Source organism: Hyperoodon ampullatus (assembly GCF_949752795.1).
Source record: "Hyperoodon ampullatus genome assembly, chromosome: 10".
Lineage (NCBI taxonomy): Eukaryota > Metazoa > Chordata > Mammalia > Artiodactyla > Ziphiidae > Hyperoodon > Hyperoodon ampullatus.
In genome coordinates this window covers 39465106-39480591 of record NC_136923.1, presented here as the reverse complement: position 1 = coordinate 39480591, position 15486 = coordinate 39465106, and the positions used below count along the sequence as shown (strand labels likewise).

The 15486-nt window shown below is 51.3% G+C and overlaps 1 protein-coding gene across 1 annotated transcript in view; it reads left to right on the top strand.

Annotated features, from left to right (window-relative positions):
* Positions 1 to 9862: 9862 nt before the first annotated feature.
* Positions 9863 to 15486, top strand: part of BSN (bassoon presynaptic cytomatrix protein) — a gene marked incomplete at both ends in the record, with an annotated part of 85318 nt that continues 79694 nt past the window's right edge. Inside the window, 1 exon segment of the mRNA XM_079713610.1 lies at positions 9863 to 10056. Coding sequence (XP_079569736.1) covers positions 9863 to 10056 — 194 coding nt within the window.

Genomic DNA, 15486 nt, shown 5'->3' with positions numbered 1-15486 from the left:
CAGTCCACAGCCCAACCCTGACCCACCCCACCCCTTTTCTCTGGCGCTCCAGTCCCAGGCCTTGGGCTTGAACAGCTGGGAAAGGTCTGGTGGCTGGGGAGGAGTGCCAGCAATAGTTCATAGTAAAAATTTGGGGGCTCTCAAAGCTAATTTTTTACTAAAGTTTTTATACAGCCTCAAATTGTTTTATTAAAAAAATAATTAAAAATGGTGATGCTTACAGCAGTTTGTACAAGCTCTTAGTGTTGATTCCATGGGACTGACGGCTTTGCTCATTTTGATTTTTTTCCCCCCTTCTTTTCCTAATGGTTTAAATTCTGGAATTACACTGGGGCTGCTTTTGCCTTTTTTAGCAGAACATCCGTCCATCCATCTGCATCTCTGTCCCGTGACTCAGGGGCACCCACTCAGCTTTGATTCTCCTCCTTTGGAAGAAACCATTTTGAGCATGATTTCTTGATGTCTGAGAGTTATTTTGGGTACCTTTTAGGGAGGAATGCCTTTTGCAATAATGTATTCCTTCTGTGATCGAGGGTGGGTGGGTGGACCCAGGCTCCCTTTGCACACCAAGCAGCCACTTCTAAGCCATATTGACCATTTTGCAGAGGATTCATGTGTGCTGCCTCAGGAGGGGAGGGACGGTCAGAGTGAAGGGGTCTCCACCCTGCCCTTCTCTGGAGGGTATTCCTGGTTGCACCTTCTCCCACAGGGCCTAGCCTCTCTCTCCTGCCTGGTCCCCTGGTGGGGTGAGCAGTGCCACTGTGGGGGAAGCCTGTAGATGAGGGCTCAGTGGACCTGTGATGACTGGGCCTTGTGCCTCCAAGCCCTGATCCAAGCCGGAGTTTCCCCAGTGCCCCAGAGTCAGGAGCGCAAGCTGAGTCTGACCTGGTGAGATTATTTTTGATGACCTTGCCAAAAGATAAACAATTTTCAGTGTTCCTGGTGAGGGCTTTGAAAGGCCTTCCAAATAGCTCCGTTGCCCCTAGCAACCCCACCATCGGGCATTGCCACGCAGAGACATGGCTGGCCCAGAGTGGCCTGTTACCATAGCAACAGGAGGCGATGGGGCAGTGAACAGAATAACAACAGCAACAATGCCCTTGCAGGCCGCCTCCTCCCCTGAGTGCCCGGCTGGCAGTGGTCTTTGGACTCTGTGAGACAGAGAGCCAATCTCACATTCAAGTGTTCACCAACCACTGACGTGTTTTTATTTCCTTCTATATGATTTTAAGATGTGTTTTCTGCATTCTGTATAGAAACATATCGAACTAAATAAAACTGTCTTTATTACAATGCCATTGCCTCCAAGCATCTCTTTCCCTGGCCCCTACACAACATGAGTATAGGGTGGAACTGGAGTCCATGTGACAGAGGGAAGAGGGGACCCAGCTAGGCCCACTCGGAGGTGGCCTTTGAGCAGCTGACCAAATAGCCTTCACATCCTTACCATTTCTGTGCCTCTGGGAGGGGTGGGTGTATGCACCAGAAGCTCTGCCAACCAATGAGCCCTCCTTAGCACCTCTTCTGCCTGATCCAGCTGAGATAAATCTCCTTGAGCCTCAATTTCCTCATCTGTAGTGCGGGGTGGAGAGGAACGGGCAAAAAACCCAATGAGACTGGGCGGGAGGGGAGGATGGTGGGAGAGGTCCTGCTACAGGCAGTCTGCCCCAGAGTGGGTCAGCTTCTGCAGGTCCCAGACGGGTCCCTCAGGCTGGGCCCCCTGCCCACTACCTTGTGGGGTTGAGGCTGGCCAGTCTCCCAGGTAGTCTCAAGGCAAGTTTGGCCTTGGCATTGGCCTTGGAGTGGAGAGAAGGGGAGAATGGTTTCTGGCCAGGCTGTTCTGCCCTCATTGGGCCTATAGTTTCTGGGAGCCTGCCCCTAAGTGCCCTGCCTGGGATGGACAGGCCAGCTGGGTAGCCTTAGCATGACTTAGTGCCCAGGAAGGGGCAGGTTGTCCTGGGACACTGCCAGGGCGTGGGAGGCAGGGGATGCAGCAGCTGTGTCTTCAGAGGCAGGATCATGGCCATTGGTCACAGAACAACTGGTGCCTCTTTTGGGCTCACTCCCACCACCACAGGGTCCTCACCGTCTCCACCTACAGCCCCCAGGCTGCTTCTCTGCTCACAACTTTCAAGACCCAGAGCTGAGACTGGTCCTGTATTGCAGATAGAACTGAGTCCCAGACTGGGGAGTTGGGGGTCAATTACTTGTAGGATACCGCACTGATAAAATACCAGGAAAAGCTGTCCCCAGTGCAGAGTTCAGGGACACATACCTCACCCCAAGACCTAGCAGCAGGAGCTCAGGGAATGACCCTGCCCTTGCTCTCTTGGCCTCAGGAAGTTCTGCTTAATATCTAACCTGAAGCCACTGATGGAGGTGACCCTAGAGTCTCAGCTGGGGTGGGGCTAAGTTGGTCTGTTTGTGTCCCTGTGAAGGCTCCGTGTGTCCAGGAGGTGCCCCTGGGTGGTTTCCGGGCGGTAGCAGGGGCAGCTCTCAACCTTGGTAGTGGTTCAGGGGCGCCCCATGTCAGCCCTGCGCAGAGCCAATTGCCAGGGGCTCTGGGCCAAAGAGGGAGGACAGTGTCCATGGGCTCCCAGGAGGTGGCGCCGCAGGCTGGAGTAAGCCTGACGGCAATGGGCAAGTCAGGCTGTGGGCGGGGTTAAGTAACAGCGGAGGCTGGCTGTGGGAGGGTGGAACCCGGCCTAGAGCAGAGCTGAGACGGCCGGGCACTGGACCAAGCCTGGAGGGGGGCGGGGCCGAGTGGGGCTGTAGGCAGGGCTAAGGCGGTAGGGCCTGCTGCCGAGAGCCGCTCTGAGTTAGGCCGCGGACTGGCGCTTAAACTGGGCGGGTCTTTTCTCGCTCAGACACCGAGGCACAGACCCTGAGGGCGTTAGGGTGCGAGTTGCTGGGGTTTGGAGCCTGCCTTTCGCCGCGGCCGTTCTCCTTCAGAAAGGGAAGCTAGCAGAGAATAAATGGGAGGGGCGAGTCTGGGGCCCAGGCTTCCAGATGGCTTCTGTTACTGGGGCCCTGCTGGCAAACCTTGAATTCTGATGTACTTAGGCAGGAAGGAATAAGGACCTTTCCTTTGCACCTTAGCTTTTGTAAACCTCCAGGATTCCTGCGGTGGAGGCCAGCATGGGGCCTGCACACAGTAGGGCTCAGCGCTTGTTGCATGCTCCCTGAGTCTCCTCTTCCTCCAGCCTGAGAGCTCCTGAGGACACGGCCTAAAGTGCTGCGGATCTGGGAGGGTCCTGAAAGGAAGCCAGGCGGCTCCAGTTGCTGTGCCCCTAGGGGAAGACACTTCGCAGTAGAAACAGACAGGGATGGGGTAGCAGATGACACTTTCTCTGAGTTGACCCTGGAGTGGGGGCACCCTGAAGCCCCAGGGAACACCCTGCCCAAAGCTGTCTCCACAGCCCTGGGCACTCACTAGGACAGCAGGGAACATCCATTTGGCAGCTGGCTAGAGTTCCCAAAGGCAGGGCTGAATGTACTCTTGCCTTGTGTCCTCGTGGTGTTGCAGCCTCAGGCTGCAGAGGGCAAAGCCCAGGTTTGGGACTTGCTAAAATGGCTGGGAGTTCAGGTTAGGCCAGCTCCTTTTCCAGGGGTCATGCCCCATTTCCCTCAGCATCTCTGTTGCAAAAGGTCTTGGGAGAGAAAGGTGAAGAAAGGGGCTAGCTCCAGCCCACGATGGCAGGGGATGGGGAGGTCCTGATGGGAGGTGGCAGCAGCTTGCCTCTGGGTGTGCCTGTGGGAGAGGACCAGCTTTGTCCTGGATGAACTCACCCTCAGGGAACATGTGCCTAGTTGGGCTGGACAAGGAGCGGGGCTTGGGGGATGCTGAAGGGGATGGAGTCCTCCTCTTGTTTGAGGAGCACATGGTGCATATGTGTGTAGGGGGGAGGCCAGCGTTCCTGTGTCCAGTACAGTGATTAGAGGACAAATGAGAGGCTAAGGAGGCATCCAGTGTGACTCCAGTGGCTCTGACTCAGCAGCCACTGTGCCTCCCAAGGCTCACCCTGGATCCCAGGCAGTACAATCAGCTTACTCCTCTCCTCAGAGAGGCCCTAGGCCAGGCAGGGCTAGGAGAGGGACACAGCCACCCTCTGAGCCCCAAGAAGATCCCTGGAGCAGATCCTGGGATGAGGGAGGGCTTGGTTGAAATGAGCAAAGACTGGGGGAGGGAGGGCTCAGGGGAACACATGACCTTTCTGTTCTCTGAAGGCAAGAGGAAGATGTACTTTGTTCAGCCTTACTAGGAATTCCTCAGTCTGTACTGTTAGCTTATGGTCAGAAAGGCCACCTTCTCGGAAAGCTGATGCCCATGCCAGGCGTGCCAGCTGGGGGAGTTATTAATACATAACTAGCAGTGCTAACCCAGATGCTGCTGTGCAACTGATACCTGCTGCTACCCACCCCAGAACCCCGGGGAAACCTGAGTGTGACTTCAGCCCTTACAGCCTGGTCTGGCCTGGTGGTGCTTTGGCCACACCCATGGCTGCAGGGGATGGTAGTGGTCCTGCATGGAGGGCTAGCAGTCAAGCCCTACAGATTCAGGGCCTGGTTTGAGCAGCAGGCAGACAAAGGCCAGACTTGGAGATTGCAAGTTCAGTGAGGGTGGAGTAAGCTCAACAGTCTTGATTTCTGCTGCATCCTTGAGGCCTAGCATGGTGCTGTCTTTATTCTAGGGCTCAAAAGTGCCAAATTGAACTGAAATTTAAATTTAACTAAATTGAATTTAACTGAATTGAAATCATCCATCCTAGAAGAGGCCTAAGGGACTGTGGACCTTTCTACTTGCCATAAGGGTTTTGTTTCACCAACCTGTCCTATTCTGTCCATCTTTCCTGGAAAGCAGGAATTCTTCCAGTGGCTCCTGGAAGCTCCCTGGACAAACAAACCTTATCATAATCCACTCTGATCAGGACAAAGATAAAGCTCAGTGCAGAGAGTAGCTATGTCCCATGGCCTGAAATCCCTGATGGTAAAGGTTAATTCTCAGTAATGGGCTTGGGTTTGCAGCAGTGGAGCCACAGAGGGTCAGGAGGTAGGGTTCCCTTTAATAGACTTCCCTGAAGACATGTGGAACTGAGTCTGAGGAAGGGGTTGAACTAGCTTTCCCTTCCCATGAAGTGTCCAAGTCATGTCTGATCCTCTGTTGCCTGGAGTAGGACACATGGGCTGGTTAGGAGAGGGCATAGGGGCATGACTTGCCACCTGACCTGTTCCCTGTGCTCCCCATCCAGAGGTAGGTGGAAGCAACCCCATGGAAACTGGGATCCTAGTGGGAAGGACTGCAATAGTAACTGAGGTAGCATATTCTTTTCTTTTTCCCCATTATTTATTTATTTTATTTTGGGCTGTGTTGGGTCTTCGTTGCAGCACGTGGGATTTTTGTTGTGGTGTGCAGGCTTTTCATTGCAGCAGGCAGGTTTTCTCTCTCTATTTGTGGTGCGCGGGCTCAGTAGTTGTGGCGCGGGCTTAGTTGCCCCGCGGCATGTGGGATCTTAGTTCCCTGACCAGGGATCCAACCTGCGTCCCCTCCATTGGAGGGCAGATTCTTTACCACTGGACCACCAGGGAAGTCCCGAGGTAGCATTTTCTATAGTTTACAGGAAACCATTTATGTGCTTGTCTCTCCCCTTCTGCAAACTGAACTCCTTGAGGGAAGTTCCCACAGTCTTCACTGGGCCTGGCACCGAGTAAGAGTTAGGTATGCACTGGCTGAAGGAGGATGAGTGTGCGTGCACGCATGAATGAGATCTGCAAAGCCAGCCTGGAGGCCTGTTTGGGGGAAGGCAGAGAGGCAAGGAAAGCAGCATGTTTTGACTTGGACACTTACAACTTGGAGGAACCATGTCTTCATTATGTCACAACAAGCCTTTGGAAGCACATAACTCTAATAGCAATGGGCCTTAATTAGCTTTCTTGGGAGCAATGCATGGGCGGTGGGACTAGGCTGGTGATAAACATTTCCGATGATTTTTTTACTGGCTTTTTTCACATAATTCAAGTAAAGATTTGCACACTGCAACAGTAAAGGAAGTATGCAGACAAGGCATCAAGCAAATTCTATACCTTTCAGTTTTGCTCCCTTTTCCTACTCTACAAAGGGCATGGGTCATCTGAAGACCCTAGTACACAAGCAAAATTGTCCTAGCCAGCCCAGATGGGCTGCTGAGCAGGACAAAGATCGATCAGGTTTCTTGTTTGTAGCCTCATACCAGCCTTAGGCTTGCTTGAGAGCTGCCTTATTCCCCATGTTAGTGGGTAGTGCTGATAAACCTCAGCCAGGAGGGAAACCTTCTGTTTCTTTGGGCTTCCTTCCTTCCTTCCTCTTCAGTCCTGTTTTTCCATCCCAGAGGAGGAATGCACACCGGGATCCAATTTCCCGAGTTGCTTCTCACTGGGAGGTGAGATAAGCCTCAGCATCACTACAACAAAAAGAAGAGTGCAGAGGTCAGGGGGCCCTGTAGATGGAAGCCAGCTCTCCCAGCCTCTCTGGAATAGTCCAAAGCCCGTAGCAACACATCATCCAGAACTGTCCTCAGTCATCCTTTGTCATTCTCTCTCATCTCCACACTCTCTACCTCCTCTTCTTGCCTGCAAAGTTAGTCATTCCTCTTCACCACCGTCGGCATCTTCATCTTTGGCTCTTGAACCTCCCTGTGGAGGTCACCATGCTGAAAGTAGCAGCCCAGGGTAAACTGGATTGTGTGGGGAAGCAAGACAGCCTCAGAGTCTGCACTCTGACCCCCTGTGCGTGGGCTTGCATGCCTGTTGCCTTGCCCATGGCCCAGCTGGCATCCAAGTGCAGCTCCTGAGGCCCTGCATCTCTTAATTCTTCCAAGATTTGCCTTCCAATGACTAATCATTTCTACAAATCCCAGCAGCAAGCTGGCTCTGACTAGGCCTTTTCCTACCTGGATAGATTTTTCCCCCTGATTTCATTTTCCCTCTGGTCTTCTATAAGTGTTTGAGAGCACAGACTGGAGAAGTAAGTGGACATGTGTCCATCCATCAGTTCTGTTTTGGCATGTGGACTGATTCTCCTCCCATTTGGTCTTTCTCCAAAATGACTGCTATGTGTCATGTGTCACACTGAAGTGGGAAGAAAATGCATTTTGCAAGTGAAGTTTAGGGGGCTGGGAAGCTTCTGTAGGGTCTCCAGGTCCATCCCATCCCTGGCCAGGTAGCAGCTGGATGAAGGAGGGAGTGGTACCAGACATACCACACAGCTGATTTGCACAAACCGACAGATTTGTGCATTCACTTGTCATGAAGTCAAGCCTAGTGAATTCTCCTAGGTCAGTATAGGCAGCTTGTCTATGACCCCTCCACCAGGAGACACTCTGGACACAACCTCAGTGCCCTCCTTTTACTCATTAAGTCAACAACCCAAATGCAGTGTTGCAGGAGCTACAGCCAAAGGTTCCTCTGGTGTGCTTTTAGCCTGGTGGTTGGTGAAGCCCTTGGAAGTGCAAGTGAGGGAAATGCTCAGAGCTGCAAAGAGAACTCAGCCCAATCATTAGCCCCTGAGGTCCTGCTGAAAGCCAGCCCAGGGGATAGGAAAAGCCAGACAATGTCCTGCTCTTGAGGAATGCCCACTGTAGGTCAAGAGGAAGGAAACAACCCCTGGAACAATGAATAAAAACTGGAGACTGAATCAGAGCCCCAGACAACCAGAGGCCAGCACCATCCCATGGTTGGCAGGAGTCCCTGGGCTGAATGCCAGGGGTGGATGTGGACAGGGCAGGCATGTTCCTGGCGATGTTTCTCAGAGGAAGTGGGACTGAGAGTTTGAAAGGAAGGTAGGGGAACCACTAACCCACACTTCCAGGTCTCTACTGTACTGTGTCCTTTGTCACCAAGGCAGCAAAGACCGTGGAGTTCTGCTAACAGCCAGCAATCCACTCTGAGGCAGGCAACTCCCCAGGCCTGCTGCCTGGGTAGGGCTAATTACCCCCATTGGTACCAGGGACATGTTGATTTAAATCTGTGGAAAGCCACAGCTCCTATGGCTTCTACAAAAACAGAAAACAAACATCCTTCTCTCCCCCGCTATCAAGTGGCCCAGCCCACACTGACTGGTGTCTGTGAAGCCAGAAGGGCCTGGGTCAGGCCAAGGTCAGGTCACTGGCCTGCCCATAGTGCCTTTGTACACGTTCTTCCGCAGGAGAACAGGTGTGGCACAAAACCCCCAAATCCCAGACCACCCACCAGAGGGACAACTAATAATAAAGTTGGTCATGTGTATGCTGGGCACTTGTTGTTTTATTTGTATCAGCCACTCCACTCTTATAATCCCCCATGTTAGAAGGGCTAGTATTATTATAACTTTGCAGGCTAGGAAATGGAGGCTTGGTGAGCCTAAGTCAGTTGCCAAGGCCCCATTTGGAAAGTGGCAGGAGTGAGGTGTGGATCCTTGTGGAGCCTAGATGTGCACACGTAGTCACCAGACACAAAGATGATTGAAACACAGGAGGAAACATATTGAAGACCATGATAACATAGGCAGAGAGGCTCTCATCATCCCATGCAGTCAGAGTCAGGTAGTCAAGTCAGCGATCCAGGCTTCATGGAAACTCCATCCCAGAGGTTGGGGGGGAGCAGATCAGAGTGTATGGGAAGGCCCAGCCAAGATCTGTCCATCAGCCTGGTTATCAGTGTTCATTGGGATCCCTGGATTAGTCCAGGTCAGGTTAGAACTGCTGACATCCCTTTTGATATATTCATCATCAGGAGAATTAAATGGGTTTGTAAAATGGGTCCAAATTTACTCAAGTTCTTCTACACAGCCATGATTTATGAATCCAGGAATAGTTTGGAATATAGTCTGGATCTTCTAAGAAATATTCTCCCTCAGGAAAGCACAGGTTTGTGTGAGAAGCCAGGAGGCAGAGTAGTATGCAAACACTTAAGTCTGTGAAAGTGAGGTAATGGTTAATGCAGAGGCAGCCTGCAGCCCCTCATCTGGGAACAGTCCCTGGGAACCGCAGCTCAAAGCCTCTAAGAAATATCAATTCCTCTTCCCAATCTCCAAGGTCACTGTCCCAGGGCCTGCTGAGGCATCCTTCCATCTGGCTTCAGGCCAGCCCTGACACACCCTCTACCTTTCCCAGGGACACTTCCTGAGACTCCTGTCCCTCGGGACCAGGCCTCAGAGTGAATCCCAGATGGTTCCCATTGCACCATCTGGATAAAGTCTTCACCCCCCAGCTAGCCTTTGAGACCCTCATAACCAGCCCCATCACCCAGCATCCTTTATCTCCGTCCTTCCATGACATTGTGCCTCTTAACACTCTTGTTTATTTGCGTTTCCAACTCCTAAACATCCTTTAATGCCACACTCGGTGTCCCCTCTCTGAGGCCTGTTCCCGCTACCCAAATGAGGGCTCCCACTCCCAAGTTCTCCGAGTCAGAAAGCGCCACTGACTCCAGGGCAGGGCACGGCGCGACGCCCCCACGGCCCCTTCTCGTGATCCGTGTCCCTCCAATCCTGGTTGGGTGGGAAGCTGCCACCAACCGCCGCTAGGCTCCTGGTAGCACTCGCTGTTCGCGTCGGCCTCAGACGGCGCATGCGCTGGCGCCGGCGGCTGTTTCCCTGCGACCCCGCTTCTGGCTCGTGTACTAGAGGCCTCACGGGCTGGCGAGAGCGCGCGCACGCGTGGGGGGCGTCGTGTGCAGGGAAGGGGCACCTGGGCCGCGCATGCGCAGCGGCAGGCGGCGGCGCGAGCAGAGCTGGGAGATGATGGCGGCGGCGGCGGCGGCTGCGGCGGGGCCACGGAGTGTGTGAGCAGCAGCCCGGGAACCGCCGGCCCGGGCCCAGTGCGACCCCGACCACGCCCGCCCGCCCGCCATGGGCAACGAGGCCAGCCTGGAGGGCGGCGCTGGCGACGGGCCGCTGCCGCCCGGGGGCTCCGGCCCCGGCCCCGGCGCAGGGAAGCCGCCTTCAGCACCGGCTGGTGGAGGACAGCTCCCGGCGTCAGGCGGGGCGCGGGCAACCGCCGGACCACCCGGTCCAAGCCCCGGGCCCGGTGCCGGCCCGGGCACGTAAGTGCGGGACACGGCGGCGCCCGGGGGGCGGGGATCTGTAGCCTGAGGCCGAGGCCGGGGCCGGGGCCCACGACCCTGCGGTCTAGTCTGGACAGCGAGGTCGGACGTCTGGCCACACTTAGAACCCAGCTGGTTTGGCATGAGCGGGTGGTCGCGGGAAGCGACCCTCCCTTTACAGCCGCCCTGCCTTAATAAAGCAGAATGGTGAACGGAGGGTCAGTCCGGGCCTGCAGACCGTGACTCCCTCACGAACCCCAAATTCGCTTCTTCCCCAATGCCGGGCTAAGGAGGGGCTTATGTAACCTCTGCCGGGTCCCTCTGCACTGGGGAGCAATGGGACGGAAAGCGTCCTCCCTGTCTGCTGGAGTCTGCATGTGTCCATTGTGTTGGGCCAAGGAAAGAGCACAATGGGAGTGGCTGTCAGGGAAGATAAGTGTCACTGCGAGGAACAGAAAGATGTGGAAATAGTTGAACCATGAACTTGGTCATGCACTTTCCTCAGGCATTTAGTGGCTAAAATCATCTTTGGAGGAAGGGAAAATGCCGCTGGATACCAAAAGGTACTTATTTAGGCTCATAAATACTAACAGGGTCATGTGCTTTCACAATGGTTTAGTGAAACACTTTGGGGTGAAGCAAAAATGCAGTTGAATCATCTAGAACCAAATATGTTCTCTCGTCTTATGATTTAGATTACCACCTCAAATCAGTGGAATGTTTTAAACAGAACATATCTGATCAAATACCGTGAAACCAGCTTGTTTAAAATGCATCCCGAGGTCCTATAAACAATCAAGTGGCAGTAAATGCAGTGGAAGGAAATGCCAATATATAATAAATCAGTAGACTGAAAACTCAGGAAAGCTACCAAGAGACAACAAGATAAAATGAAAGGCATTATCTTTACACCAAATAGACCTGGGGAGTGCTTCTGGATCCATGTGAGTCTGCTGATACTGTTGCCTTGGCTTCTCTGTGTGGGAGCACATAAACTGTGAGGGAGCATAATTTTTGATTCTTTAGCTGCCCAACTGTGCCTCTCATGTGCTTATTTTCTCAGAAGTTGTTTCTTAGACAATTAACAATAATGAAAGGCTCTTAGTAGCCTGAAACCTGCCACAGACAGGCCAGCCTGTGACCATCCCTTTTAGAGGAGGGATTTGCCCATTTTACATTAGCTATTATGGTAATGCAGTTGGATAGCACACAGTTCTTAGCACTGCAAATACTGTCCATTTTGCTGCGTGTTGAGCTGCTGTTTGAGTTTTAGCTTGGCAGAGGCTCACTCAGGCTTTAGAGCTCTCCTTCCAAAGGAAAGCATCTACGGCTGAGTGGAAAAACACATTGTTGTTAGGAGTTCTCTATATGGAAAATTTGACATTTCTCTTCTGATAACCAAACAGGCTACTCTGCTTGTAGTTTATCTAATGTTGCGGAGCCAAGCATATGAAAATTTGGAAGGACTTGGGTAGCTTAAAGACACAGGAAGAGGCTAGTGTCTATTCATATTCCTTTTCAGTATTTCATTTCTACCCTGTCTGTGTGTTCTGCTACAGGGCAGACCCATGAACTACTGTGGGTTAGGGAACCATGGGCTCCTGCTGGATTTAGCAGTCACATAATCTCACTCCTGGCTGTGGGCAAGGCACATATATGGACCTGTGGAGCTAAGGTCCTACAGCTGTCAGGCTCAGGGGGTGAGCTGGCTATTTGTCACCAAAGCTCTGAATTGGGGCCCCTTAGGAGATGGGATTTACTCTTCCAGCTGATATTTGCTTGTCAGAGCATCTCAGCTGAGCTGCATCTCCATGATACGTCTCTCCTTCAGCATCAGAATGGCTTCTACTTCCTCTTACCAGAGCGTCTCAGGTACCTGATGCCAAATTTAGCATGTTCTGTTCTGAGATGCTGCTGAACAGATTGGCCCATTGATGGAGAAAAAGCACTGTGGCATGTGCTTCTGGGCATTCAGGAAAGGCATTGGCATAGTTTCAAGCCAGCTTGTGAATTTGGGGGAATTATATTGTGAATAGAGGTAGGTGGAGGGTCAGGTAAGGGGGAGATCATTTTACTAATCCCAAAAGGGAATGGAACTGAGGTCCTGGGGGAATTGATTCCTGTCTCTTTCCTTTGCTGTATTACCCCTTGTCACCCCAGGTTGAATTAGTCTTTCCATCCTCATACTGAGCTGACTTGGGTTCTGCGAGGGGGCGGCTCCAGCATCTGTGGCTGAAGAGCTTGACTAGAATCCTGTGAGTAGCAGTGCCACCACACCCATAGTGCTGCTTCTTAACCTGTTTGGATGATATGGCACTTTGGGCATCAGAGAGTCTCTCAAGGCAGGGCTCTCTGCTTCTGGTCTCAGGGTCACATGTGCAGTTATATACGTTGTGCCGTTCCCAAGGAGTGCCAGGTCAGGGAAGGCTGAACTCTATCTCAGGCTCCAAGCTATATGCCGTGGTATGGGCTACATCTTCCTACAGGAAGGGGCACCTTTCACTTATTCATTCATTCACTTATTTTTATGGTGGAATGCCTGATGTACAGTGAAGGTCCCAAGTTGATGGGATTTTACTTGTACACACATCACCAGTTCAAGAGAAATTTTATGAGTACTCCAGAAAGCACCTTTTAAAAAAATTGCACAAAGAAGCCACGTAGACCAGTGGTGGCCTGTTTAATCTACACCAGCTTTGTGGACTTGCAGAACTTTGACATTTGCAAATTGATCTTTAGTCAGTCAACCAAGGTATATTTACTGGTATCAAGAGCAAGCACTGTGCTGGGCTTTGTGGAGGGTCTGGAAGAATATATGATGCTCCCCTGTCCTATAGCACCTCACAGTCTGGTTGGTCAAATAGCTCTTGAAGAGCTCTCAGAGAACAAAGTCACGGAAGGTTCCTAGGAGTGACACTGTAGGCAGCTCAGTGTCTGAGAAGTGTCAGATAGGTAGTGCTTATAGAGGGGTTGTCAAGTGAGAAGAGTGGAGAGACAGAGCCAGGCTTCAAAAGAAGGAGAATCCCAAGGCTCCTTGGGAGAATGATGGGGATCTGAGAGGTGGAGAGAGATAGAAATGACATGAGGAGCGTGGTTTACACAGGCAGGGACAGTGAGCAGAGATTGGGGCCGAGTGCAGGGGTGTGGAAAGCTGGGGCAAACCAGGTAAGGCGCCTCCCGCTCGTTACTCCATTGAAATTGGTGATCAGTGCTGAGCTCTCACTCACTTCCAGTCCAGGGAGACATCTTGAGCCAAAGGCAGCTGGGCACAGAGAGCCTGGGCATTTGCTGGAAGGTGGTTGAAGCTGCTCTGAGAACCATACCCAGAGTTCCTTTCTCAAGATGGGTTTGCCATAATTATATCTCAAAAATGAATGAATGGGGCTTCCCTGGTGGTGCAGTGGTTGGGAGTCCGCCTGCCGATGCAGGGGACGCGGGTTCGTGCCCCGGTCTGGGAAGATCCCACATGCCGCGGAGCGGCTGGGCCCGTGAGCCATGGCCGCTGAGCCTGCGCGTCCGGAGCCTGTGCTCCACGGCGGGAGAGGCCACAACAGTGAGAGGCCCATGTACCGCAAAAAACAAAAAAATGAATGAATGAATGGATTTGTCAGGCATAGTATCTCTGGTTTGGGATTAGCCAGACTTGTTATACTATGTCATCTATCAGTCAGGCTCTAGAAAAATCTGGGATTAATTTGTAAGGCTAAAATGAAAGGATACAATTGTTAGGTTTGGAAATAATGATCCTTTATTATTTAGAGATCATGTGAGGCCATTGGATTCTCATGGAGGGCATGTCATGGAGTTTGCGCTTAAGTGACCTAACATCTGAATGGTGATGATGTCAAAAGCTCACCCAAAGGGGGCAACCATTTTTGCATTTCTTGCCAGGGAGGGAGGGACAGTTTTGATAATATAGCTGTTCCTAGCATTAGTAAGACTGATAAGATGCTGCAGATACAAAAAAAAAAAGTTATGGGTGCATTAAGGGGAGGAAGTCTATTTTATTTAAAAAAAAACTTTTTATTATGGAAAATTTCAAACATACATACATAAAAGTAGAGAGAATAAGTTAATGAGCTCCCATGTTCCCATTGCCCAGCCACCACCATCATCAGCTCATGGCTGGTTAAGTTTATCTGTCTCCCTCACTTCCACCCCCATCTTCGAGATATCCCAACATTTCATCATCAATATTTTAGTGTCTATTTCTAAGAAATAAGGGATTTGTAAAAACATTACCACAGCACCATGATCACATCTAAACAGCTAACATTCTCTTCTTAATCTCAGCAAATATCCTGTCAGGGTTCAATTTTTTTGATTATCTTATTAATTTATTTTTACAATTGGTTTGTTTGAACTGTGAACTAAACAGGGTCTACATATTGCATTTGTCTGATACATCTCTTCAGTTTCTTTAAATCTATATGTTCCTTCTCCTTTTTTCCCCGTTGCAATTTACGATTGGCTGTGTTATTTGTCCTGTGGTTTCTCATATTCTGGATTATGCTGATTGTATCCTTGTGGTGTCATTTAAGATGTTCTTCTCTCCCTTCTTTTTCCTGAAAACTGGGAATTACATCTAGAAGCCATTCAGAATCACATTTCTCTTTTTGGCCAAGAAACTCTAGCTTTTTAAGAAAGAGTTCGTTGAGGGCTTCAGATGTGAAGGGACTGAGAGTTTGTTGAAAGTAGATCTAGACTTTGGACTAGTTTGGGAACCAAGGAACAACACAGTGGGCCACTTTTCTGTTCTTTTTCTAAAGTTCTCCTTCCACTGAGTAGGTTTGGCTCTGAGTTTAAGAAGTCAAAGCTTTCAGAGTCCTGGATCACACCTTTTCACTCCAGCATAACAGGGGGAGCCTTCCCTGTATATGTAAGTAGCAGGCTGCTAGGAGAGAGGATTTGGGGCTTCAGTAAATCCTCCCCCTTTTCATAGGTCCTGCACATTTGAATGGGGCCCTTTCCCCTAGTCTGTGATGGATGTGGGGAGGGACAGACCTTGCTATGTGTGGGCTGCTTGGGGAGAATCTGTACCTGGAGCCTGTGGACCATACACAATCAGTTGGTGCTGACTGTGGAGACAGGTTGGCAAAGCTGTCATAATAGTTATCACTACCATTGCTGGGTGCCTGTTCCACCATAGTCATTCCTCTAGGTGCTTTACACACATTTATTCCTCACTCCACCTGCCTGGCCATACAGCTCCTGCAGGCCCCATCTGTCCTGGCCTTATTCATCCTTCCTTCCCAGGGACTCACTTTTTAAAATGGTGAAATGGTGGCTGAGACCTACCTGCCAGCAGCAAGGGCCAAGTGTCACTTTAGGACTTGACGCCCTCCTAGTAAGCTGGGACTTGGTGGACAATCCAGCTGTGGGGACTCCTATCTCAGTTGGTGCCAGGGGCATGTTATGCTGGTCTTGGTA